This window comes from Anoplophora glabripennis, unplaced genomic scaffold, assembly GCF_000390285.2.
Source record: "Anoplophora glabripennis isolate ALB-LARVAE unplaced genomic scaffold, Agla_2.0 scaffold605, whole genome shotgun sequence".
Taxonomy (NCBI): Eukaryota; Metazoa; Arthropoda; class Insecta; order Coleoptera; family Cerambycidae; genus Anoplophora; species Anoplophora glabripennis.
This window is the reverse complement of record NW_019416695.1, coordinates 195,082-221,770: the sequence shown is the minus strand read 5'-3', so window position 1 is coordinate 221,770 and position 26,689 is coordinate 195,082. Positions and strand designations below refer to the sequence as shown.

The 26,689-nt window shown below is 33.8% G+C and overlaps 1 protein-coding gene across 2 annotated transcripts in view; it reads left to right on the top strand.

Moving 5' to 3' along the window:
- LOC108910504 (cell surface glycoprotein 1) overlaps positions 1-26,689 on the top strand; it is a 131,768-nt gene that overhangs the window by 54,871 nt on the left and 50,208 nt on the right. For both annotated transcript variants that reach the window (XM_018715121.1, XM_018715120.2), the window contains exon 3: positions 2,999-3,328. In XM_018715121.1, the coding sequence (XP_018570637.1) occupies positions 2,999-3,328 (330 nt within the window). The remainder of the gene's footprint in view (positions 1-2,998; positions 3,329-26,689) is intronic.

The window sequence follows — 26,689 nt, the reverse complement described above, 5'->3', positions numbered from 1 at the left end:
CTGAAAATAAAATGATTTTGGTGCGGCGGACGCCCTGGAACTATGTGCAGTCGTTCCTAAACATGCGTGAGAGTTGAATGACCTTAGACTGATGAATCCGTTTACGCAGAGACGTGCGTATTGTTTTTTTTTTTTTTTTGAAAAGGGTTAGAAATTATCAATTTATGTATGGTAAATATATGGATGGAGAATCACCATCCTCCAAAAATCTGTAATCACCTAATATCAATATACAGAGTGTTCTACAGGATACTTTCCGGCTACTCTGATTGGAATATGAAATTATATGTTTTTAAAATGATTGCAACTTCTAAACAAAAACGAATCGGACCTATGTTCATATACCTTGTATACCTAATATATGTAATTGAATCCTGGACGGGGCTTTAGTTTGCAGAGTAGTTGTTTCTCATGATATCAGTACTTTTAAAAAGTTCCATGTGGCTATATTTTGGTTCATTTTGTCGGAAAATATGTTTTTGACGGAAACACATTATTTTGTAATCACTACCATTCCGTATAACAAGGGTCTGGACTAATCTACGGCCGGTAATCGTTACGAGATGCTCTCGTGAATAGTACATCCCCGGTCTGTGGCTTGTAATACATCAGTTTGACAGCATGATTGACTTGCCTTGTATCGGCTAATTTTAATCATTAAACCTTAGTGCCTAGCACCAGTTTAACGTCAGCCGTCAGACCCGCAGCAGTTCTCGGGATGTGAATACATAATATCTCATCCCGGGATGTGAGGAAATTCATTTAACACATCAAAGACCCCAGTCGTTTTAGATTCGTCGGATATCATCTGTATTGTTTTGAATCTCGATCTCGTTTGGTGGTAAATATTTATAAACGTAATGGTTAATTGTAATAACACAATGACTGGATGTAAACAAATGTAAAATAGATGTTATTGTTGGTATTGTTACCTTTTATACATGGGTCATCACAAAGCAGTTATCTCGACAACAGCCGGATCATTCGTCAGAAATTAAGAGGGTATATGAAACAAATAACAAAATTACTGTTCTGTCAATAAAAACAAATAAATAGGTAACTCACCGGGGGGTTTCACTCCCCCTAACCTTAGGATTCAAGGTATATCCTTCCATACGTCTCCATTATATCAATTAGTAAATATCTATCATTCTTTCTTCAACAACTAGCTAGTGTCACCTGAAATGAGTCGAGGCTCCCCCGGACGCCAACTAGTAAGCATCCCAACTACCGGGTGTGTGAGTCTCACTATTATAAGATTATGCCACCTACTCAACACCACCCAGTATGTGTCAATCAAAGCGCATGCAAGACCCCGTAGAACTTACAAGACACACTTTGAAGGAACCACAGCCATAAAGACCGGGAACACGTGGCATGCCCTGGGGTTTTCAAAAACATAAACGAGTATGGCATATTACTCACAAATTCACAAATCATTAAACAAATATATTCAAGCTAGCACACAGATATAATCGACCTTATTCGGGCGCTGGCCAGACACCACTGTCTCAAAGAACACCCTCTCTGTTTCGGCATCCTGAGCTACATCTTTGTATATACCCATAAATTACATTATTCAAGGGCACATAAATACTTGGCTGGCGCATTTCGTGTGAACAGCTGAGGTTTGATTCAAAGCAACCACGATAGTTTCATTTCATAATAAAATATATACTGATTCGTATTATTACAATACGTTATAAATAAACAAGTGTTACACAAAGATATTCTAAGGCATCTATATGTTTAAATTTTCCATAGGATCAGTTTGTCCATATTTGTTGTCTATTTGGAAAACATATGTTGTGTAGATAATTCAAAGACCTCGCAAAAACTTGCCCTGGTTTCCATTTAAAAATCTTCGTGTTTGATATCAAAATTTATTTCTTTAATAATGGAACGATAAAATGAACCGGTTTTGTTGCTACTATTTTGCACCATCATAAAAATTATCTCTGTGTCACAGCAATGTTAATAATAATTTTCGTAATAGTAAAACATGTTTAGGTTAAAGTTTATACGGGATTTATAAATACTTTAATTTTTGTAAATATCACAGCGCATATATTCAAGTCGTGACTACATTTTATGAGAGAGACACTTACAGCGAAATAAAAGTACCTGTTTAGTTGCGTTGTTTATGTGTATTGCGTTTATCTTTTAAGGTTAATCACTAAAAGTGCGTCACGTAGAAGACATTTTTACCCTCTCTATGCCCTAAATATTCTCATGAAATGACCCAGAACGTGAAATTTGTGACGCCATTTTGTTATTGTCACAGTCTAAACCCACTGAGAACAAGGACATCCCCTTAAAAGATTTTTGGGACTCACAATTCGTTTTTTTTTAAATCTAAGAGGCATTGAATAGGAAGAAACATTTATCTTTTATTAAAATGATCAGTAGTTCTTTCTGTGGACAAAAAGGAAGTATTACGATGGCAATATTTTAAAAAAACATTCTCTATAGCACGAAGTTTTTCATTTGATCTACAATTCTGAAAGATAAAGTAATTAAAGGGCATGGAATGTATATATTTTGATTGGAACAAAATGATTTATAACAACTTTTGCAATAAGATATTTCCTCGACAATTTAAAGATTTGTTTAGTAAACACGGTGGCGGTGGTTTCATAGCAAGCTTGACTATGCGCAAGATCAGCAAACAAACCGAAATGTTTCACAAACTATCAAAGTAAAAGTATGTATATGCATCAATCATTGTAATCAGAAAAGAGTGGAATTCAAAACTGTATGTTTTCCCGAAATAATAATAAGCTATTTGCAGGGTAAAGGAATGCAACAATCAGTTGTTTTTTTATGCGTATATTTCGTTGAGGTTATAAAAATATTTCCTAAAACTTTGGTTACAAAGACAAAAATGATAAGGGAAAAAAATTGGAGGAATGTCCTGGTTCTCATTGGGACTGTACCCAAATCTGTCGTTCCTTATCTTCGGTTTCTTGATCAGTATAATAGCTCCGTCCTTTCGCAGGATAAAGAAGAAAATGCGGGGGAGGCAGTCGAGGCGGAAAAGGAGAAACAGGACGAGGACGTGAAGGAGAACGGGGTACCAGAAGTAGAAGAGACGAAGACGCCGGACACAGAAGTTACCGCAGCCCCATCGAACGAAACCCCTACGACAGAGAAGGCACCAGAGACCGGAGACAACAAAGTAGAAGAAACGCCAGAATCGAAAAAGAACAAAGAGAAAACGAAAAAGAAAAAGTGGTCGTTCAGGAGCATATCGTTCTCGAAAAAGGACAAGACAAAACCCAACAAGGAATCAGACAAGAACGGAGATGTTAAGGAGGTTTCAGAGGAGGTAAGCGATTTTTATTTAATTATGTGTTAATTCACAGCTCTTCTGTCTTTACTTTGTTTTAAAGGTGTTTAAATTCTTTTCCATTGCGACCAACCGTAGCTGTATTGTGGACCTTCATGATTTTAAGAGTTCTTCATCAAGGTTCAACAGTTCTGTTGACAGTAACCCTTCACTTAACTTTTATTTTTCCTTTTCGTTAAGCCTGCATACTTGTACAACACTGCTCTTCATTCTGATAGAACCTATTCAAGCTGTCTTCTAGCATGCCAATGTCTCTTGGTGTCTTATTGACCTATGACCAATCATTAGGTTCTAAACCAGTTCTTTTGATAGTTCTTTCAAGAACCAATCTTGCTATTGTCCAGACGTTTCTTGTCACCATTTTTGGGCCCATTTATCAATTTTCTCGTGGCTCCTATAAACTTCATGTCCATCGTTTTGACTTCCTAGCATTACCAAAGATAGCATCCAGACAATTTCATATCAACTTGGCTTAGTACCAATTGACAGTTGAGTTTTGACGCAGAATAATAATAGAATAGATTTTTTCTCTTCCGAGACAGACATTAGAAACTTTTGAAGCACTAGAGAACCGTACATTTTCGTTTTTTTGGCACATGCAGCCCAGTTGATTTCTCGACAAGTACATCCACCGATTTTGCAATCGTCCCCATTCCTTTCCGTGCGTTATGAATACCCGCATGCATAAATAATGCGTATTTCTCCGGTATAGAGTGCTTGAAATATTTTTTGATGGATTGTCATTATCGTCACGTCCTGCTGGTACACGAAAACGACATGGCTCGGTATAAAATTGGATCGTAACCGAAAAGAGTGAATGGGAACTGTTAATTGTTACTGTGGATTCCAGACTGACGTTCGTGCAGACAGTTAAATTAATATATGCCTCTTTAAACGCTTCTGTATGTATGTGTATCCGTTAATAAAATTCGTATTTATTAGGATGTGGGAAGGGCAGGTTTCAGTTTATGTTTCCTTGGGACTTGTAGTAAGTACAATTTCCTTCATTTCCTTCAATTGTGTTGTGTGGTTATAACAAAGAACAGTTGTGATGTTCTGATAAGTTTTGGACAATCACTGAATATCTAATTTTGTTGACAAATAAAAATGATTTTCTATATGTATGTGATTCGATATATATCTACCTCACCATTATATCTACCAAAAATTTAATTTTAGCTTACTGTAATGTCATTTTCTCCTATATCAAAAATATTTAGAAAATTGAGCTGATATAGAACATAGATGGTGTTTCTGAAATCCCCTTAAAAAGGGTGGTAGACTGAATGCTTCTGTTTTCGAGAAAATTAATTAAGAAAATTAACCATAAATGTAAGCCTACCCTGTGCATCTTGTGCACGTGACTTGTGCGTTGCAGTATTACTTAGCAAAGATCTTTTCAGACTTTTAAATCTGCATGGAAACAATGGGAAATTTTTTGCTCGAAATTTAGTATATACATTAACCTACTTTTGTAGATACTCACCCAAATGATGATGGATGGTTACAGTTTTCTGGTGGTATCCCCACTATCAGATAAAGTAGAGGCCTGGACAGTAAAAAAAAACAAGCGTTAAGTTAAATCACTTTTATTAGACATCTAATACTGTCTAAAACCGAACCTGAGAGAAACTTGATTATTTTTAGATCATCTAAAGTATAAACGTTATAAAAATACATCTAATGTTTGTTTAGACTAACCCACAATAGTCTTATTCAGCATTTTAACTTAACACCTTTAAAATAGAGTAAAAAATACAGAGCTAGTAATAGAATATACGTGTTTTAATAACTTACAGCTTCAAATTCAACAGTATTAGAAAAACGATTACAAAAGTCCCATAAATACATATTATTTGCTGAATATTTTTATATATCTAACATACATTGCTATGCAGCAATAAGTAACTGTAAATGAAACCATTTACAGTTACATAAATATTATGTGCATATTTCAAGAATAAATTATCGTTCAATTATACAGTGACCCAAAAACATCCGAATCCCCCGAAAACTACTCAGAAATACTATAAAAATTCATACAAAAGGTGTAGGATGTCAGGAAATTATTTTGCTGGTAATCTTGGGTTTGACTTTGATCTTGAGTTTCAAGGTCAAAACATAGTCGACTTGGAAATATTACCGACAATCGATAGGGCGCCAAAATTTTTCCGAATATGGGGCTACAAATTTTTTGCTGCATGCACTTGCGGGTCAATTGGAGGACAAACTTATATTTTTCTCTGAGTAACTTGACAAACGTGTTCCAAGTTAAATTTTTAGGATTTTTAGCGATAAATTAAATGGTGACCTTGGGTTTGACCTTCATCACAAGTCGCAAGGTGAAATTAAGGACAACTTAATAAAAAATGGAGTACGGTATTTTTTATGCCAGCAGCCAATGCGACGCCAAATTTTCTGTCGGAAACTGGGGTCAAAATTATTTTGTAGAATGTCATTGCAGGTTGCTTGAAGGACAAACTTATTTTCCACAAAAAATAATGCAGGAATATAAAAATAATAGAATAAAACTATTAACACATCGTTAGACTAACAATTAAAATTTGATGATAAGAAGATTCTAAAGACATACCTAATCAGCTGTTGGGTGAAGTCCAAGGTCACCTAATTTGTCATTCAAAGTCCAAAAAAAAATTGATTGAAATATTGTTGTCAAGCTATTCAGAGAAAAAAAATGTTTTGACCCACAAATGATCTGGGGGACGTTTCTGAAAACTTTCTGGTCTCAAGTTGACCTTGGTTTGACCTTGAGACTTAAGTTCAAGATCAACTTCAAGGTTACCAGCATATTGGTTTCTCGATACTCTTACGACTTTTATCTGAAACTTTTTTGCTAGGCCTCAACTCTGAAGTTACCGTGTCTTTTTGGGACAACCATGATAGAATTTTTTTTTTTTTTAATTAAACAGATCCATTATGAAAATTACACCTACAAATAATTCACAATTAAAATATACTTTCCTGTCGGACATTTAGATGTCTAATAAATTTTATATACCCTCTATTTGCATTAGTGTGTCATTTGGGTAGTTACATATTCCCAACACCCCCCGTGTTACTTCGCTACAGCATAAGTGCCTTATTCGAACATTATGCGGGTCCGCCGTGTACAATCAATTTAGCTGTGATTATCTTTTGTCGGTTCCCTTTTCCCCCCATTCACCATTATTCACTACCAACACCCCCGCCCGTACGACGTGACAACATCGCTCACTTGTTTATTAAAATACCCTCCCCAGAAGTGGGACAATCAAAGGGATCCGGCTGCCCGTCCAAATTTGCCGGCCATCATTGGAGATGTCCGTGTTTAATTACGCCTCTGGTTTGGGAACGAATTGTTTTGGCCGGACTAATTGATTGCCGGATTTAACGGAATTGTGTGCTTTTTTCCCTAAAGGGGAACTGAAGGGTGATTCCTGGATTTAATCCATTCAAAACGGTAAAGAGTCAGGTTTCTAGTCTAGTCCCACGCTGATCTTAACAGTTTAGGTTTTAGCGAAAAATGACCTCTATATAAGTTGTTGGGTTTCATGGAGAAAACTGTTATTGACCTTAATTTGACCTTGAGGTCACTGGTCAAGGTCAACTTCAAATGTTCAAATAGGGACCTGTATTTTTGACCCCGAAATTGAAAAGGAGCGGAAAATTTTACTTCTTTTGTCATGGGTCAAAATGACCTCAAAGTCACTTTGAGGTCAACATTACTTTTTGCAAAATATTCAAGCCAGCGTGATTGTTTCTAAAAATTTACCTCTTTGTGTTGCATAATAAGGGCTAATTGGTACTGACCTTAAATTCAAAAGCAAGTTTATCTTACAGTTAACTAACTGGAAGATTTGAATGTCTTTGTGTCGGTACGTTTTAATTGCAACAAATCACATTCTAAGATTATAGTTAGTTAACTGCAAGTTAAACTTACTTTAATAATGTGGCCCTTAGAGTAATAGTTGGATAAAGGTACAAAAATAGATATGTCTTAGTAAAAAAGTACTTATTTTTTAATTATACATATTTAAAAACCTTAAATATTCCCGCGAGCGTTTTTTTGCTTTGCTTTCTAAAGTCCGTGAGTAAATCGTACATTCCAGGGGCGTACCTCGTTTTTACTCGACGTGATGAAAAATTTGTGCAACGTTAATTTTGCACGGCATGTAAATAATGAAACCGATAAGTTTTTTTATCGTTAATTAAAAAATGTGGATTAAAATGCAACTGTCGAAGTGACTAAAGTGACTATCTATGACTGGTGGCAAATAAAGTGCAATTATCACTAATCCGCATAACTGAGATTTTTTCGAAATTCGGGTTATGAGATTGTTATTTATACAGCCAAAAATGTATTTCTCGTTCCTCTGCATATTGAATAAAGTCAAACGTTCTTTTGACTATTCTTAGATGGATCGTGCTTATTAACTGCTTCTCAATTTAATTGAATAAAAAAAATGTAACAATGTAAAGATGTATCAATTAGCTCAATCCAGATGTTTTTAATATGCCGTCGTTTCCAAACGAAGATTATTTTTTCATTCAAATTATTAAAATATATTGTCCATCATTTCTTTATATGTATGTGCAATGTCAGTACGATCTTCTGAATCCATAGATTTTACGTCATAAACAATTTATTCACGGACCAGAGAGAGATAATGTTCATATTCCGATATTTTAAATTTGCCCACTTAGATTTCGTGTTAACTACGTCCTTAAGTAAGATATTGCCTTTTTAAAATAATTTTGTTGCACTGCAGTTCAAATATGTAAATAAATCGACCCTTACAGCTGTCGAACTGGGTATTTTTATTATACTAACTAATTTTTACGGTCAGTGTGTGGATATTTCGATGTAACTGGTTGATAATGAATAATTTCTATTATCTTGTACGATTTAATCGGTAAAGGCGAGATCTTCATATGTAATTCAACCCCGACTATCACTGTTTTTATGCGGGCCCAAGTACGTGACTGCGCGTTCGTTATTTGGTCGATAGTATTGGGGAACCGGTGCGACTCTAGATAATCCACGTCGGCATTGTTGTTTACACAATAAACAAAAGGAGCTACGACGTCTTGAGAAAAATGTTGATACCCATATCGCGTCGCCCGGCCTTGGGGCGGCTTCTAACGCTGGTGTGTGCATCTATCGCTTGATAAATTATCGAGTTTATTAATAAGCACGACATAAAAGACGCCAGTCGATTCCTTGTTCCAGTGTCGAAGGTCGCGGGGTTCTTTGACATCTGCTATCGGTGCTGGTAGATATGAAACGGCTACCAGAAGAAGATATTGGTTAAATATGATATTTAATGGGTGTTATGTAAACACGAAGCACTTATATAAAGTCAGTAAAGGCATAATCGGTGCATTTAACATATTTTTTTAAGTACGTGTTCGACAAGTTCATATCGTGTGCGAAAAATCAGATTTTTTCGCAACGATTTCTTTCTGAAAATAATTAATGAAAACGGAGTGCCGAAAAGCCACGAAAGCCATGTTGTGACGTCATACCACTCGTTAGCGGCTAGCCCTCGTACTTATCTGGGTCTAAATACGTCATATTGCCCTTTTCTCACGTACTTGTGTTAAGCTCAACTCGAACGTTTCGATTTCGTTATTACATTATGAAATAAATGTAGTGACGTAGTAATTACTGCTTTAAATATTTGTTTCGCATTTTGACTGATAATATGCTATTTTACTGACAACAAAGACTTATTTTTTTGTGCAAATTAGACATTTTGCAGAGGAAGACCTAATTTATCGAATTTGACATGAATATTTTCCAGTTTTTATACAGGGTGGTCAAAAAAAAAATCGAATATGTGGTTCAGAAATTGTGGAAAACTCGCGTGTATTCGCATTCTGCACTAAAGAAGTGTAACTTTGTTAAAGTTTCCCTATACCTAAACCCAGTGGTTTTTGTTTTATTTACGAATAAACATTTCCCTTTTCTTACTATGATGTTTCCATTTGTTTCGCACATTTTAGGTTGGCTGTAACAGGTAAGTAACAATCAACATGACAACTGTTACAGGTTTTTATTTGTAAAAATTCAGTTCCTTGTGGGTCGCTGTTGTAATAGAACCCGGTGATATATGCTATTTTATTTGGGACACTAAAAAAATAGTATGCATAGCACTCCCGTAACAACAAAGGAAAATTGTATGCATAGAGTAAGGCGAGCATTTGAGCATCTATCACCGGAGCAGCGACCCACAAGGAACTAATCAGAAGGTATGAAAAATGTTTAGAAGTTGAGAAGTTGACGGAAGACATTTTAAACATTTATTAAAATAAATTTGACAATTAAAAGAAAGGGGAAATGTTTATTCGCAAATAAAATGAAAACCACTGGGTTTAGGTACATGGAAACTTTAACAACACTTAATTTTAGTGCAGAATGTGAATACATTAAAAAAAATAGGGGTTTCCATTTAAAAATTTCGATTTTTCCACAACTTCATATTTTTCTTTTTTTGACCACTCTGTATAAAAAAGTGGAAAATATTCATGTTAAATTCGATAAATTAGGCCTTCCTCTACAAAATGTCTAATTTGCACAAAAAAATAGATCTTTGTTTCCCGGAAAACTAAGTTTTGCTGACATTCCGCTTCTGTTAATTTTTGCTTAAAAATCAAAATATCTCGGAAACGGTCAATCCTAAGTATGAAGTGTGCTGTATGTTTTCAACTTAAAAATAGATGCTCTTTCCAAAAATGCAATAATGTACAGGGGGTTCCATTTAAAATAAGAAAGTTGGTATCGACTTCCGGTATAACCGGATGACCTTGAAAATATTTTAGCTTGGTCACACCATCACAATTTCAAAAAAATCCTTCTAGCGGTTTCCCAGATATCCATGGATGGAGTTCGCGGTGGGACACTCTGTATATAAGTGACATCCAATGGTTCTTGCATACTTTTCTATAAACTTTTAGTGCGCAATCGTAAACTGATGATTCATGTTATAAGCACACATTAAATCGTAAAGCCTTAATTAGATTTTACTTTTTCCTTTAATTACCAATATCCGACAAATCCACTATCGCTTGGAGTCGTTTAAATTAATGTTTTTTTTTAGAAATGTTTTCTATTCCTGCTTTATCAAGCGCGTCATTATGATTAGAAAACATTTGGTAGGGTGTAATGGAAAGATTTTTCAAAATCAGTGAAATAGAGACGTGACATGCCGTCAATCAAACCGGTTCGTTGTTTTGTCGGCCTGGGCGCGCCTTTACGGATCCCATAACGGATGGAATGGGATAGATAAAAAGTGATTTTATTTTGCATAGAAGACATTCATATAACCTGTCCACATGGATGAATGGAATGCGTTTGAATCGGAATACTACTGTAGGAAGTAAGCGTGATTTCAAAAATTTATGTACCAGTACAGTAGACTCCTGGTGTTTTATTTTATTTGCTTCGTGTCTTTTGCAAAACACACCTTAGATGCATAATGTATCGGTATCGACTGATATCTTGCTTTCACTCGTACTTTACATCTAAACCACCTCGGGCTACGGCGACTGGATTTACTATGTTTTTGCCCTCGATGCAAATCAATAGACGTGTCAGATTAACCAGACAGGACTCAATACTACTCGCTTATCCGGTCTTTCTATTAAGTTAAATCTGACTGTATCTGTTTTCACCGTGTTGTCAGCAGTTTTCCGAGAGGCAACTGATTTATGTATCACGTAAAACATTTCTTTGTTAGTTTGTTGTCTTCAAAAAGTTCTATTTCCAATGACGCCATAATCGCTGCCGAAGCGGAAATTGTTGTCTTGTCCCATTAGACCCATTTGATGTATTATTCAAGTTGTTCATTAGCAGTTTGTTACGCAACGCAAACACTTATTGTCGTGCCACTTACCACCTCGAAACTGTTGCTCTTTTTCACTGAAAGCCGTTATTACAAGAGGCAGCAGCAACAAACGGGTCTAGTTAAAAATTTCTTTTGTGCTCAAGTCGCTCTAGTAATGAACTTTCTTTTCAAGCACGTCTTTGTGGCGCGCGTAATAATTAAAGCGCCGTTCTGGCCCTTGTGTTAGACAGATTACCCTGTTTACTTTTCCTTCAATCCAGTAGTAGTGTTTTGTGGCATGTATCAAATAATAGTCCAACCAAATCACACTTGGAGAAAAAAAATTGTTACCTAGACTTTTATAAGTAGAAATTGTAAAAGGGCTTACAATAAAAAAATAAATGCGTGATCAGGGGCGGCGGAGGGTTGATTTGGGGGGTTGAAAAGTTATGAAAAATTGTATCATTGGGATTTCTGGCGAAAGTTGACGTCAATCAACAAAGTATCTGATACAAAAGTTGTATATCATGCAAAAATCTCCAACTTTTGTAGAGGTCACTTTTTAACATAACCTCAAAATTTCCAAGAAAAATGCGAAAAACAGTTTTTTTTCTATTATTTTCGTATTTTATTTCTCATTTCCGCAAAATTAATTTTATTTTAACGAAACTTGGTGAAAGTATACCTTTCTCTGCCTTAAATTACCTCAAATTTTTTTACATAAAAAAATCAATAAGTTTCTGAGATATTCATGTTTTTGGCCTGAAACACTTTTTTTTTCAAAGAAAAATTCTACTAAAAAAAATCATCGTACAGAGTTCTGCCGGTAACCATTTTTTTCGTTTTGACATATACTATTTGGTGAAATAATAAAATCCGTAATAACAGTTCAAAAACATGCTCAAAAATGAAAAAAAATAAATAAAAAATGACTTACAACAATGAATTTTTCAGTAATTGTTGATAATTTGTTTAAATTAAAAAAACATTTAAAAACTGATAACACCATTCAATTTTACGGAAAAATAAAAAAAACTGACATTGTTTGACCCAAAACATTATTTTTGTTCAGTATTGAATAATAATTGAATCGTGTAAGTAATCAGTTTTTGTTTTTTTTTTAATTTAAACAAATTATCAACAATTACTGAAAAATTTATTGCTGCAAGTCATTTTTTACTATTTTTCATTTTTGAGCATGTTTTTGAACTGTGATTACAATTTTTTTAAAGTATATGTCAAAACGAAAAAAAATATTACCGGCAGAACTTTGTACGATGTAGTAGTAGAATTTTTCTTTGAAAAAAAAGTGTTTCATGAATATCGGAAATTTCTTGATTTTTTTATCTAAAAAAAATTGAGGTTATTTAAGGCAGAGAAAGGTATACTTTCATCAAGTTTCATCAAAATTAAATTATTTTTCCTCAAATGAGAAATAAAAAACGAAAATCAGAAATCAGAAAAAACCTGTTTTTCGCACTTTTCTTGGAAATTCTGAGGTTATGTTAAAAATTACCTCTTCAAAAGTTGTAGAGTTTTGCATGATCTACAACTTTTGTATCAGATACTTTTTTGTTGGACGTCAATTTTCGCCAGAAATCCCATTGGTATGTACAATTTTTCATAACATAACTTTTCAATCCCCCAAATCAACCCTCCGCCGCCCCTGCTTACGCATTTTTTTTTTTTCATTTATTATAAGCCCCTTTACCATTTCCTACTTGGGCCCAGGTAACAATTTTCTTTTTATTTTCCCTCTAAATGAGTTATTTTGATCGGTCTATAAGGGAGAACGTCGGTAACGAACGGTTCATCAATTTAAGAAATCCCAATATGTTTAAAGCTTAAACTTGTCACGTATTTAGTATAAGCAGAAAATAACAATTCCATATCGAAAAAAATTACAAGTTCCTTAATCGTATTGGACCTTTATAATATTTGTTAGTTGAAGATAAAATCAAATGGAACAGGAGAAACTCGTAAATGTCAAAACTGGTCAGGGTTAGTTTTCTTGAAGGTCACTTATGCACAATAGAAACAACAAAGGCCCGAGATTCGATCCCTGGGGAACTCCAGATGTGGTTAAAAAGTAATCAGACCGATGATATAACATATGTAATATTGTCTCTGTTGCAAGTATGACAGGAATAATTTTAGTAGCAATTCGCTAAAACCAAAGTAATTGAGTTTATAGTAAAACATGTGGAGCCAAATAAGAAACAAATCGTCTATGTCTCAGGGGTCACGGACGTCGAAGGGCACTTAGTGATCGTCGGGGCGTGCTTTTGCTTCCTTCCAAAAACAGGAATTGTGACAACAGCTGCCCCTCGAAGGACATTTGGCGTGATCCCGTAGTATGATACCGCCATTGTGTGGGAGGGCAGCTGTTGTATTATTTTCATTACCGAGCACTTCTGCTCAAATTTCCGTAAGTAAACAATATCAGGAACTTTTGCGTTTCCATTAAATACGGAATAGTCATCACTTCACAGGCCTTTTTAGTATAGACGCATCAGTTGATTCCAAAATTAATTGTTACAATCTGCTGTTCCTTTGATGGAATGTTAAATGGATAGTTCTTGAAAATTTTCTTAAAAAAAATGTAATAACTTCCTTACCTGGTTATTTTAAAGTTCTTTTTTTAATTTAATTGATGTCAGTCATATCCTGTCATTATTTTGTTTATGGTAGACTCAATTAACTCCAAGAATGTGTATTCAAGGTTTACCTGGAAAAGTTTTTTTGTTCATGTGTGTATAATAACGTTGATGTACATAGTGTTTCGTTAAAAATAGGACACAACTTAGTGTTAAATTCCTGAGGTTCTCTCTCCCTATTTACTTTTGTACTCTCTACCAAGTTTTTGTACAGGGTGTTGCAAAATGTTGTTCTGATAATTCTAAAGCAGATTCCACATCCAAAAATACGAAAAAATTCCTATAAACGTAGATTCGCAATTGCTTCGTTTTCAAAATAGAGTGTCGAAAAAATGATTTTAGATTATCCTAACCGAAAAATTGTTAATTATTGCTATCGGTATGTTATTGGTAAGGTGAGTTTATTAATTAATACTTATTGTAAATTTGGATATTTAAGTTTTAATACAAATGTAGTTACACTGAAGTTAAGATACAAGAGTTTGATACTAAATGTTTAATGTTTCTTTAAAAACTATTTGCATGGTTTTTAAAATCTTCAATAGCTCGAAAGCCGCTCGCTAAATTACAAATGTGCAAGGGGGCCTTTTTGATCTAATATTAATAAGGTTTCCAAAAGTAAAGTAAAAACCAGTAGAACAACCAGTGGCGTAGATTTTCTCGTCTGGTCAAAAATCAATAGGTAGTCCCCCATATCTACGCCCCTGATGGATCTGAAATGCAGTCGATTATACCAAATTATAACCTACGTATCATAAATGTATTGACTCAAATTTAAACGATTTCCAATGAAATTTAGAAATTATCAATAAAAAAAAAACATTTTTTTATTTTTTTGACAGCCTCTGTTTCGAAAGCGAAGCATTTGCAGACCTACGTTTATAAAAATTTGTCTCTTTTTGCTCTAGCATTCTCTGAACATTTTGTAACACTCTGTTTATTTTACCATTGGTTAAACTGTACTTTGATTTTGAATTATTGTATCTTCAAACATACAAATTTGAAATCCATGTGTATTGTATATGTGTACGAATACCTCATTTGTAGCTGACGGAGTTACATAAATAAAAACATTAATTTACTTAACGTTTATTTGGAATATTTCTTTAATCTTCGTACCAATCCGCTTATAAAATTTTTGCCGCATGTCCATTTTCATCGCATAACAAAAAATACGGTTTTATACTTACTATTTCACTGTTAAATAGATCATACATATTTCACTTAAATGAAAGTAACAACAAAAGTTCTCACAATTTTAACACTACCTGCAAAAAATAGAACTTTTTCACGTTTTATGATTAGACCATCGGTAGATCTCGTCAAAATAATGTCATTTTGAATTATACACTTTTTCTTCCAAAGGATTCCTTATAGAGGTCTTGAAAAAACATGTTTTTTTTGGTTTTTATTTATTTTTAAAAGCCATTTGTTTTATATTTCGTATGAAGTGTACGAGTGAAAAGCTCTATCGATTTTACAAATTATTGTGAAAATAGTTCTTCATGAATTAATTCACGAATTTATTGGTAAACAATGTGGTTTTACACTGCTACAGACTTTGTCAAGTTTTTTGACGCATGAATCAGTTCTACCAACGAATCAAAGAAGCAAATAATTTTCAAAAATGTCACCTTGCCACTCATAATTGTAGTGATACAACAGCGGTACCGTTTTGACACATATTATATAAATATTAGTGTTTGTAAGTAACAAATCAGTAAAAACAATGCAAAACTAGTACGACGCCATACAATTATTGACATATTCCAATAACATAACCTCATTACTGATCTGAGGCTGGAAATCTGTTGGGTTGGTACATCCGAACTTCACGAAGAAATTGACGAAAATTAGAACATGCTCTAATTCGTCAAGAACTTGATGAATAAATTCATGAAGTTATTTGACAGCAGATTTGGTGGATTACACTTGTCCAATTTCTTGATGAAGCGACTTCATGAATTAATTCATCAATAAATTGTCAATGTAAAACAGCTATATGAGCTTTTCATTTGTACACTTCATACTAAATATAAAACAAATGTCTTTCATAAGAAAAAATAAATAAAAACCAAAATAAATGTTTTTCAAGAGATATATCTAAAAGGAAGCTTTTGGAAGAAAAAGTGTTCCTTCACAATGACATTATTTTGACGAGATCTATCGATGGTTGAATTTCTAACCACAAAAAGTGGATCACCCTGTACAACGTCCCTTGCTGTGATTTGCTATATTCAAATGCAAATTTTCGCTTTTTTGCAATATTAATTTAGAGGGAATTGAACAAAACTATTGAAAGACATGTAGATGTGGCAGGAGGGAGTTGTTTGTTACATCTTAATTTTTTTTTAAATAATTTGAATGGATCTTGATGAAAATTTGGATGGTGTCGAATAACGTGGCACTTTTCACACAAATAATTTTCAAAATTTTGCCCCGAAAAAGAAATCGTATTAGAATAGGATTACAGGAAGTTAGGACAAACTCGAACTTATAGGTTAGGCGGGGATGAAGCGTGCGATTTCCTGCAGAGGTATTCCGGAAATTCCGCGTTTGTCGCTTCGAGCTGCACAGGCCGCTGGCAGGCACGTTGGCGGAGGCGTCGGTGGCCCGATTGCGGCGCTATATCGATCGATAGGACGCTCACGGCGGTATCCATAGCGACCGCATCCCGAAACCGGACGTTTTTTGCCCTCCCGTCGTCGGAGAACCGGCATCCGCGAAGTGCCACGAAAATCCCTGCCTCCCAAGAAGATTACAAATTAAGCCCTGCCAATTGAAACAGGCGCGGATTTACTGGCTTTATGGGCGATTGTTTACCAGTCGACTAATTTCCATGGAACTTCTGCGCTCGCTTTGGCACTTCTAAATACACCAATCATCGTAAGTTATGTCGATGGCGTTAGAGCTTAACGGAAACGGTCGTAAATGAAAATCGGGTTTATCTGTTTTGATCTTTTAACTCCTGTATATAGAAAAAAAAAGAAAAAATTACATTTAAGGAATTTAAAACAGAAAGTTAGTCTTTTACCTGCTTTTTACTGCGGTCAATTAAAGTGTCAGGTGTTTTATAGCGAAGAAAGAAATACTTTAACCCTCAAAGGTCACACTAGTGCGAATTCGCACCACCGTTTTTTTCTCAAACTGACATTTCTCAGGTGAGGCTGCCAAGGGTTCCACCACCACGTTATTTCTTCTATAGCCTTAACAGTCGAGCCGTGCCACAGTCTGTTATTGTTGGCCAAACTAGAGTGAAAAATCCAATCGGTGCGAATTCGCACTAGTGTGACTTTAGTGTGGGCAAAAATGTGGCGGAACTTATATTTCCGATTTTTTTCACGTCATTTTACGTATCGAATAGGCCAGAACCAGATAATATTGTTTAAATTAATATTTTTATACAAAAGAGTGCAAATTAAACATTAATTAAAGAAGACATAAATGTTCAAAGTTGGTAAAATCCCAATTCGCACTAGTGTGACCTTTAAGGTGGCCCAGGCCAAGTGTGACCTTTGAGGGTTAAAACTGCTTGTCAATCTACATTTTATTTATGTTGTCGCCATATCTGATAGCGGGGTCACATAATATAGAGTTTCCATTGTTTTTAAGCCATTAGTTTGGGTATTATGGAACAGATAACGCCGTAAGAGCACAGCTTCTCCGAAGGCCAGTACTCAAAACCACCTTCGCTAATATTTAGAGTGCGATGATTTTTCGGGTTATGTCGTGGTCTGTGAATCTAATTGCCGCCGGTTATAGAACTACCTTGCAGCTTTGCAGGAATCTTTAACCTGTTCTTGGTCTAGTCTCTGTGGGGGCAGGACCCACTGTCAATCCTCTTTGTCGGTCGAATGTATATAAATAGATAGATATATTTTTAGATTCGTTAGTAGAAAATGTTTAACGTTCTTATGACAGGGAGTAGTATTAACGCAGGTCACATCTTTCGCTGTCTGGTATTTTCCTACAATCAACTGGAATTTCTCTTGCGCAAGATTTTTACGTGGGAATAATTTGTTCTGGTTTATATTTTTAATAGTTTTTCAAATGACGTACTTCAAGTTCTCTCTCTCTCTCTCTCTCTGCAAAGCCATTTTTGATGCGGTTTGTTTTACATTCTATACAATTGTTTGTTTAGAAAAGGGTCTCTTTTAACCGGGATTCGACGACAAGGCTTTTAGAGCAGATTTATCCCCGCCGTTCTTAATTACGTGGATTCATTATAAATGAGGCACTTTGCCTGTGTTGATGCTGTAGTCGTTATGTGCCTTTTTCGGGCCCATTTTCCATGAGATATAACAACGCGGACACACAAAAACGGTGAAAAATAACGTCTTTATCGCCGAATGGCAAAAGATAAAGAGGCGGGCTTGGAGTAAATAAATTTTAATAAATTTGGAATTAGGGGCATCTTAAAGCGTTACATTTTCATGTGGTGAATTCTAGTCTAATCAATAGGTAAAAGAACTTACAAAAAATACCACCTGGAAACTAAAAAATGGTGATATAAGAAAAAAATTTCTAAGTTAGTGGTTTTTTTCTGTGGCGCATAAACGGCGAAATTAACCTAAAAAATTCAAAAAAGTCAAAAAAACGGTTTTTCGCTAATAAAAAAAAAACTTGAACTCCAATCGAAAAAAATTAAATGAGAAAATTGTAGATATTAAAAAAACCTATCGATTCGTATTTTTAAATATATCGATTGCTATATTACTTTTCGAGATATATCAAAAACACCGTCAAAAATCGACTTTTTTGGTTTTTACTGCATCTCTTGCAAATTAAGGTTTTCAAACTTGTTACTTGCTGTAAATGTAGCCCTCGGCAAGCAAAAAGTACCTATTTTTAAAATTAAAAAATATTAAAAAAATTTCGAGTTATATCGATTGTTCGAAAAAAAAGTTATTTCGAAAATCGGCTCTTCTTGCTCGACGAATAGTATATACAAACCAATCAGAGCTGTTTTTTCCTTAAGAGTTTTACTTTCATGGTAGCCGTGATAATTTTTTTTTTCACTACGTATAAAAATCCTTTTCTACTTTATCTGGGGTATCTCGGCTCCAGAAGGTCGTAGAGCAACTTTTTTTTTTTTTAAATTCGCGTAATCGATGCCAGCAATCGATTCCTGTAATAGACATTGTCGAGAAATGAAAATCGAAAAAGATATTCAAGAAAAACTAAATTTTTACTTTCTTCAAAGTCATCTTTGGACACTTGAAATTAATGAAATCGTTATCACTCTTTTTTAAAATGAAAGTAAAACTCTTAAGGAAAAAACAGCTCTGATTCGTTTGTCTACTATTCGTCGAGCAAGGAGACCCGATTTTCGAGATAACCTTTCGAGAAATGAAAATCGAAAAAAATATTCAAGAAAAACGCGACCAAAAATTTTTTACTTTTTTCAAGTCATTTTTGGACACTTGAAATGAATAATATCGTTATCATTCTGTTTTATCATGAAAGTACAACTCTTAAGGACAAACATGAGCCATCATTCGTTTCTCTACGACTATTCATCGAGCAAGAAGGGCCGATTTCCGAAATGACCTTTTTTCCGAAAAATCGATATAACTCAAATTTTTTAATATTTTTTAATTTAAAAAAGGTAAATTTTTTGCTTGCCGAGGGCTACATTTACAGTAAGTAACAAACAAGTTTCAAAACCATAATTTGCAAGAGATACAGCAAAAACAAAAAAAAAAGTCTATCTTTGATGGTGTTTTCGATATATCTCGAAAAGTAATATAGCAATCGATATATTTAAAAATACGGATCGATAGGTTTTTTTAATAGCTACAACTTTCTCATTTAACTTTTCTCGATTGGAGTCCAAGTTTTTTTTATAAGCGAATTTTTTTCCTATATCACCATATTTTTTGTTTCCAGGTGGTATTTTTTGTAAATTTTATATTAGGCCGTGACAGATTGATTGAACAATGCTGTGGATAGACATTAAAAAATAGCTGTGTACCAGAATTTAATTCACTTAATTAGTTCTATTTATTGACTGGTTTTAAATATTGAAAATCATGTCTTTGTTTCTTTAAGATCTCAGAGACGTATTTTGATTATTTAATTTTTCGGGCTTTCAGCGGAAGGCACACTTTTTTATGTCAATATCTCGTCTAGTGAGTGATTTTATTAAATTCCGTAAAAATCATTTTTTGTGAGGTTTGATGTTTAAACCGTTTAACATTTTCAAACAGAACCTCGGCATTCGGTAAATGATGAAAAATAATATTTAAAGAATTTGACATGTATTTTTCTCATATGAAAATTTAAGTTATTTTAATATCGGAAATATTTAAGGAATCGGTTACAAAGTGTAACAGTTGCACGTTCGGTCGCTACCGCTGGGCGCCGGAATGGTTCGATCGGAGGGATTGGTGTCGTTGTGTAGGTTGTACCTTTCTGCTTCCAATTAAAGTGGTTACAAAATTCCGCTATTGCAAGGATGGTATCGAAGAGGAAAATGGTAAACCTCTTCATTTTGGCAATTTTTATAAGGCTCTTTCAATGTAAAAGTGCACTGGGATTGAATTTAGCGCGAAAATTTAGTTTCCAGTGGGGTGGATTTGTGTGTAAGAGTGGCAAATCGGTATATTCGTGTTCATAATTATCACAACTTTTTTCTCGATTAAATATAATGTTCCACAGGCCGTCGAGACACATAATTGTTACGTCGTGAGATCGGTCTCCCTATTATTAAAGATAATATTGGCATTCAGGAAGTTAATTTTGTTGTTTGCATGTTAAATAGTTAACAATGATGACGATATGCTGAAGGTCAGATAAAAAAAATAGGAGTATCTTGCGAATATGCAGATTATTTGTCTATTTATGTTTCGGTGGTGATAAAAGATGTGTCCTGTTTTTATTCGTAAAGGCCATTTAAATAATAACAATTATAATTAAAAACACTCCTGTTATTCATCGTAAATATACTTAGTATTGAAGATATCTTTAGTTACCATCCTAAATGGACTCATCTAATACAGCTTATTTTTCTTAGCAATACAGTAAATTTGAAACAAGATTCATCACCATTTATTTGTTATCGACAAATTCTATTTCTATAATTAAACGCTTCCTGTCTCCTATGACTAATATTGGATTGTGACTAAGTGGTGTTAAAAAGTTCCGACAATTTTTGCTTAGTAATACACGTTACTAATTCCATATCAATCGAAAAACAGTTTTATCGCATTTAAAATGGTTTGTTATAAACAAATAATGTAAATAGAGCATGAAAAATGCGTCTGGGCGCGACAACTATTGCTATTCGGACAAAAAATTAACCTTGTGAATGGTGTGAAGTTGAACTTAAGTGATCATATTATTTAATTTTTTAATATTTCATAGCAGTTAAGTTTTATAAAAAAATTTTACCTAATAGTACGTTTTTCGATTCATCGAACAAGACTTTCTAGATGAAGAAATTTTTAGTTTCTAATAGGTTGTTGTTTTTACACCATCTTAATTAATTTTATCAGTTAATTTTGATTAAAACTAAAGCTTTAGTGCATATAATTGCAGATTTCATGCTATTGTTGCTATTTACAGTCTTGTTTTATACGCACTTATAATGCCTGTAATTAAACCAGAAACTGAATAGATAGTGACTGATAATTAATTGAAATCGATTGAATTCAGCTCGGGGCTTTTGGGAGGTCATAAATTTGTACTTGTTGAGTTATTCTGAATTATGAAATCCTACTTATAGTCTTAAAATTTTGTATATTTTCCAAAATCCCAAAGTTCTGTAGGAAATATAAATAAAACAATACAATTTGCAATGTTACTACTATATTTCACAATTAAAAGAACTCTAAACACAATACATCCATAATCCAATCGATTTGATTCAATGGATTTTTATTATTATTTATTAAGCAATTTACAAGAATTATACCAATGTGATATGAAATAAAGTAATTATTATTATTTCTTAGAAAACAATTGCAACTTTTTAGTTTTTACAGCTTTCTTGGAATTATTAACAATATCTCTTAGTCTCCTTCTTATATCTCAAAAGATTGGGGTACTTTAATTCGGGTCACTTTTAAAAGTTTTCAAAAGATTGAACACCCTGTTTATAAAATCAAAAAGTAGGAACATATTTAAGAATTTGAAGGCGGGCGGGGATTTTTAAAAAGAACTACATTTTTTCCTAAAATTACAAAAAAGTTTTCGTCACACACTGTGTATTTATCTAATAGACATTCCCGATGACATAGGTACCTAAATTCAGTGGAATCAAAATACAATTATTCTTTTCCGAGAAACCATTACAAATTTGGACTTCTAATTCGTATCATATACACAATGGAAAAACCTCTCAATATTTTAATTGTATGATAAACTTGTAATACATTTTTATAATCGAGCAGATAATTTACAGTGATTTAAATCCAACAGAAATATCTATCGTAGAAAATGGACAATCTGAACCAATGTAGGTTGAAAAATGTGATCAGATTTATTTTATAGTCCTTTAAGTGCTGCTTTCTTCAATAATTCTTCAGATAAATTTCTACGCTAGTTTCTCTGTACACTATTAATCATTTAAAAAAAAAATCATGGTTTATTTCTTAGAAAACTATCAGTATGACGCTGTAAATAATGTCTAGGTACTACATTTTCTTCTGCGCAAAGTGACCCACCGATCTATGACTAATTTTAAGCAAAAATGTCTATTCGCTTTTAGTCATATAGAATTTATTTATATACGAAGTATCTCGCATACTTTCGCGGCCACCTTGTATAATTCTAACAGCATAATAAAATTTGTTTTATATTTTACGAGCCGTTTGGCGTGGGAAATAATCTATTTATCGCCCGTTTTATGTTTTTATTTAACTGATACGTAATTTATGCGTGCTGCTCTCAGAATGAGATTTTTAATCACGTAGTTAAAAATATACGTATTTTTTTCTTAAGTAAAAAAGAATTCAAGGTCTATACAAATTTGGGCACAGACCCACTTTGCACTTATCGACAATTTTGCAATGCCGTCTTCTTCTAAAAAGGGGTCCAGACATTGCAAGGCCGAAGAATCGTTTCGTAACGGTTTATAAATTTTCGGTTCTTTATCGCGGATGATATTTCAGGGGATTTGCTGTGTGTACATTCGCGGAAGCTAGGTAAATCTTTTTTAAACAGAAGCCGTTTCGGAACAAGAAATTCATTGTGGGCAAACATGCGATGTCGTTATTTTTTATTGCCGGTATAAATGCACAACTGCGGGCATATTCACAGAAATGAAAGTAATTCGACCTACTAAAATTTGCGATGTGTGGTTTGTTGCCACGGATACAGCGACCTACTAAATGTTTGTCGTACTGTGTGGATTTGCGGGTACCAATGATGCCGTTAGTTCTTGAAAAAATAAAAAAAAAATAATATGTTAACTACGTAAATGGTAAATTTTAAAAAATCTTAGGTTTTGGAAAATAGATAAAGTTAATTAATAACGCTTTATAACTTCCCTGTTTCAAAATTTTCTTATTATTATGGAGGAATTTAATCTGCGCAACTGAAAGTAGATTGGAATTAAAAAATTTATGCCTATGTAACATAATGTCTATTCGATCTGGTCCGATTTCCCCACAAAGGAATTTATTCTCTCATTTCCCCCATTGATTGGATTTTAAGCTTATTTTCCCCACAATGCGGGAAATTTCCAAGATCTGGCATCACCGGACAGGGCACCCTTAACGGCAAATCAAAATGTTTTTCCTTGTTGCGATGTTTCAATTCCGTAAACGCAAGTATCTCGCTGACGCATAAGGTGCAATAATAAAATCAAGAATTTTTCCCCGTTCCTTATCCGACACTTCCTCAGCGTGCAGTGAGTCACACTTGGCTCGTACATTGTATGGGGCACTCCTATTTATCGTCTGCACTGCCTTGCCGGCTAACATTGTGGTGATTATAATGGTGTATAAGTTGTATCCGATGTTTGGAATTTTTAATCTACAGCGTCTACATTCCTGGTGTCCTAAGCCTTGTTCGACACTATTTTTTCCATTGTTATCTTATGCCTGATTCAGGCAGCTAGCTTTTCTTTAAAAACTGTCACTTTTTATTAGAAAGTTAAAGGTGCACCGCATTTGGAGTAAGCACAGTCCACGCTCTGGTATTTTTAAATGCAAAATAGAATTTCCATATTGAACTGAGTATTAAAGACGGCTTTTGGATAAATTATAAATTTATCCCTCATTTCTCTCGTGGATATTTCTTACAGTTTTCCACTTCGAACTTTTAAATGTAAAGTATCGGCTTTAATGAAAGTAAAGGTGAAATTGCTGCCAGCCGAGCGTGTTTCGTAGTTAACAATGTAAAAAATATTCCTAGGAATAATAGAACCTTACTTGTAATTGCGATATGCAGTTCCTACACCGGGTATAAATAATTTGAGTATATAATGAAGCAGTCGAGACTGCAGTCGCGACCCAGCGTCGCCACATGCAAACTCCTAGTGCCTAGGCATGCTATTAGAGGGCGACACTTACCTCTCTACAAGTCCACTTGCGTTTATTTTAACACTACTTACTTGTGACTGTTACAGATGGGACAGGATTCTGTGTTTGATTTAACTTTGGAAAACGTTATCTAACTTTTTAATTACCGTTTATTTGTAGAGTTTCAGTTTACTACTTGTTTGCATGTTTTCTAGGTACATACTAAAATAATTACTCATGTTGATTTTTTTTTGTTCCTGCAGATTTGCCCAGAACGTATTTTATATTAAAAAGTATTTTGAATTATCTTGACACTAACATTTTATTATTTTTAGTATTAATTACGAAATGAAGCAGTTTCACAATTGCTTACTTATTTGTTGGGTACATGGTTAAATACTAACCTTGCGCAATCAACATGAAAAATACGCGCTTAGAATACATAAAATGATGTCTTTTCGTACAGGGTGTGTTGTTTAAGTTGAATTTTCCATAGCTCTGCACCAAATCAATTTATTTTCCATTATACAAGTTGTTACATTTCTTCTGGGCGTTACCTAACAGTTTTTCAAATAATACATCCTGTATATTATTGCATGTTTTAATTTCTCGTTGAATTTATGTCCTACTGATAAAACTTACCGTTTCTGTGTTATCTCTTGTTCTTTTTTAAAGGCGTATGCAGCAAATAAATGTAAAATGTATCTACCTATTTCTTATAACAAATTAAAATAATCCTCATTAGTATAATTCAAACGATCCCCAGGCATTTTTATCTAAATTTTCGGCAAAAACTATTACAGACACAACAATAATTTGACAACTATCTTGGCAAATGTAAAGTTATTGTTTTTGGAGTGTTTCTGGTCATGGCCAATTTGATAACAGGTCTGATACGAGAAAAACTGCCCAAGAAACAGAAAATTGCAAATATTTCCAAAAGTAGTAACGGCAACCCTAACAATGCTTATATGGTTAGAAAGGTAATTTCAACCTGGATACGACAGAGTAGAAAAATACAGGGTGTTTTATTTAAGTTAACAAAGTTATACTTAGCTGTTTGAAGTTATCAAAATGTAAAAGTGAAAACGAAACACCTAATATTAAATGTTTTAATTTCTTGGTGTATCATGATTTAGTGTTACCTATGCCCTTTACATGTACTAAAAATCCAGTTGATACCACACTCCTGGAAAGAGTTACTTACATCTCTGCAGACCCTTGCATCTGTCAAATTATTTCTTTAAAAATTAATAACTCAAAATCTGTAACTCCTAGGAATAGGGAATATTTAATAAAGTGACCCTTGAATTTCACGTAGAATCCGAATATACAGTAATATATAGGGTGTCCATTTAAAATAAGAAAGTTAATGTTGACTTCCGGTATAACCGGAAGTGCCATAAAGTTCTAAATATTTTAGCTGTGTTGGCCTTACTGCCTTTGTTAGGGTTTTTCTTCTCAAATTAAGGTTATTGAAGGTCATTTGTCAAAGGAAACTTAAACGGGATGTACCTAATTAAATCCCATAGCAAGAGCCAATTAAATTTCTCAGGCCTTTCTCCAAACTGCAGTTATAGCCAAACTTCGTTTGATGCATTGGCCGTAAGACAGATTACGTTAAGGATTGACACGAAGTTGCAGAAAATACATACAAAATCAGCATATGTACTTTAAATAGTGTAAAAATGGCTTCTTAAATAAAAATGACCTATTCATCCTTTTAGTCGTTAAATGTTATAACAAGTTATTTCTGTAATAGAAGCCAGTATGGCAAAATTGAAGAAAATCGAACATGGCGTACCTAAGAGTACAGTTCTAGGTCCTGCATCGTTTACGTGGTACATTAATGATTTGCTCACACTGAATAGCCATGATCACACTTTTAGTGTCATAGATGAACTGAGAAATACAGTTAATAAAGAATTTAAAACTGCTTGTGGCTTAATATGAGCAGATTAACTTTCAATTGGAGCATAACTAAATATTTACCATTTTCATTTACCATAGTTACCAACTGAAATAAGGGCAGTGTGTAGTGTATTATTAGAAAGAGTAATAGAACTTTAGAACTTTACTTTAGAACTTTAGAACTTTACTTTAGAACTTTAGAACTTTACTTTACTTACTTACTTACTTTACTTTATTTACTTACTTTACTTTAGAATTTTAGAACTTTACTTTAGAACTTTAGCATTAGAAGAGTAATAGAATAGAGAATAGAGTAATAGAATTAGAAAGAGTAATAGAATAGAATAGAGTAATAGAAGTATGGAATAAATTCAGTAAAAACGAAACAAATTTTTTTTGGGAAAAATCCTCGAACAGGTCGATTTTTAATTTAAAAAATACATATTTTAGCATAAAAGGCGATTTTCAACCGTCATTTGT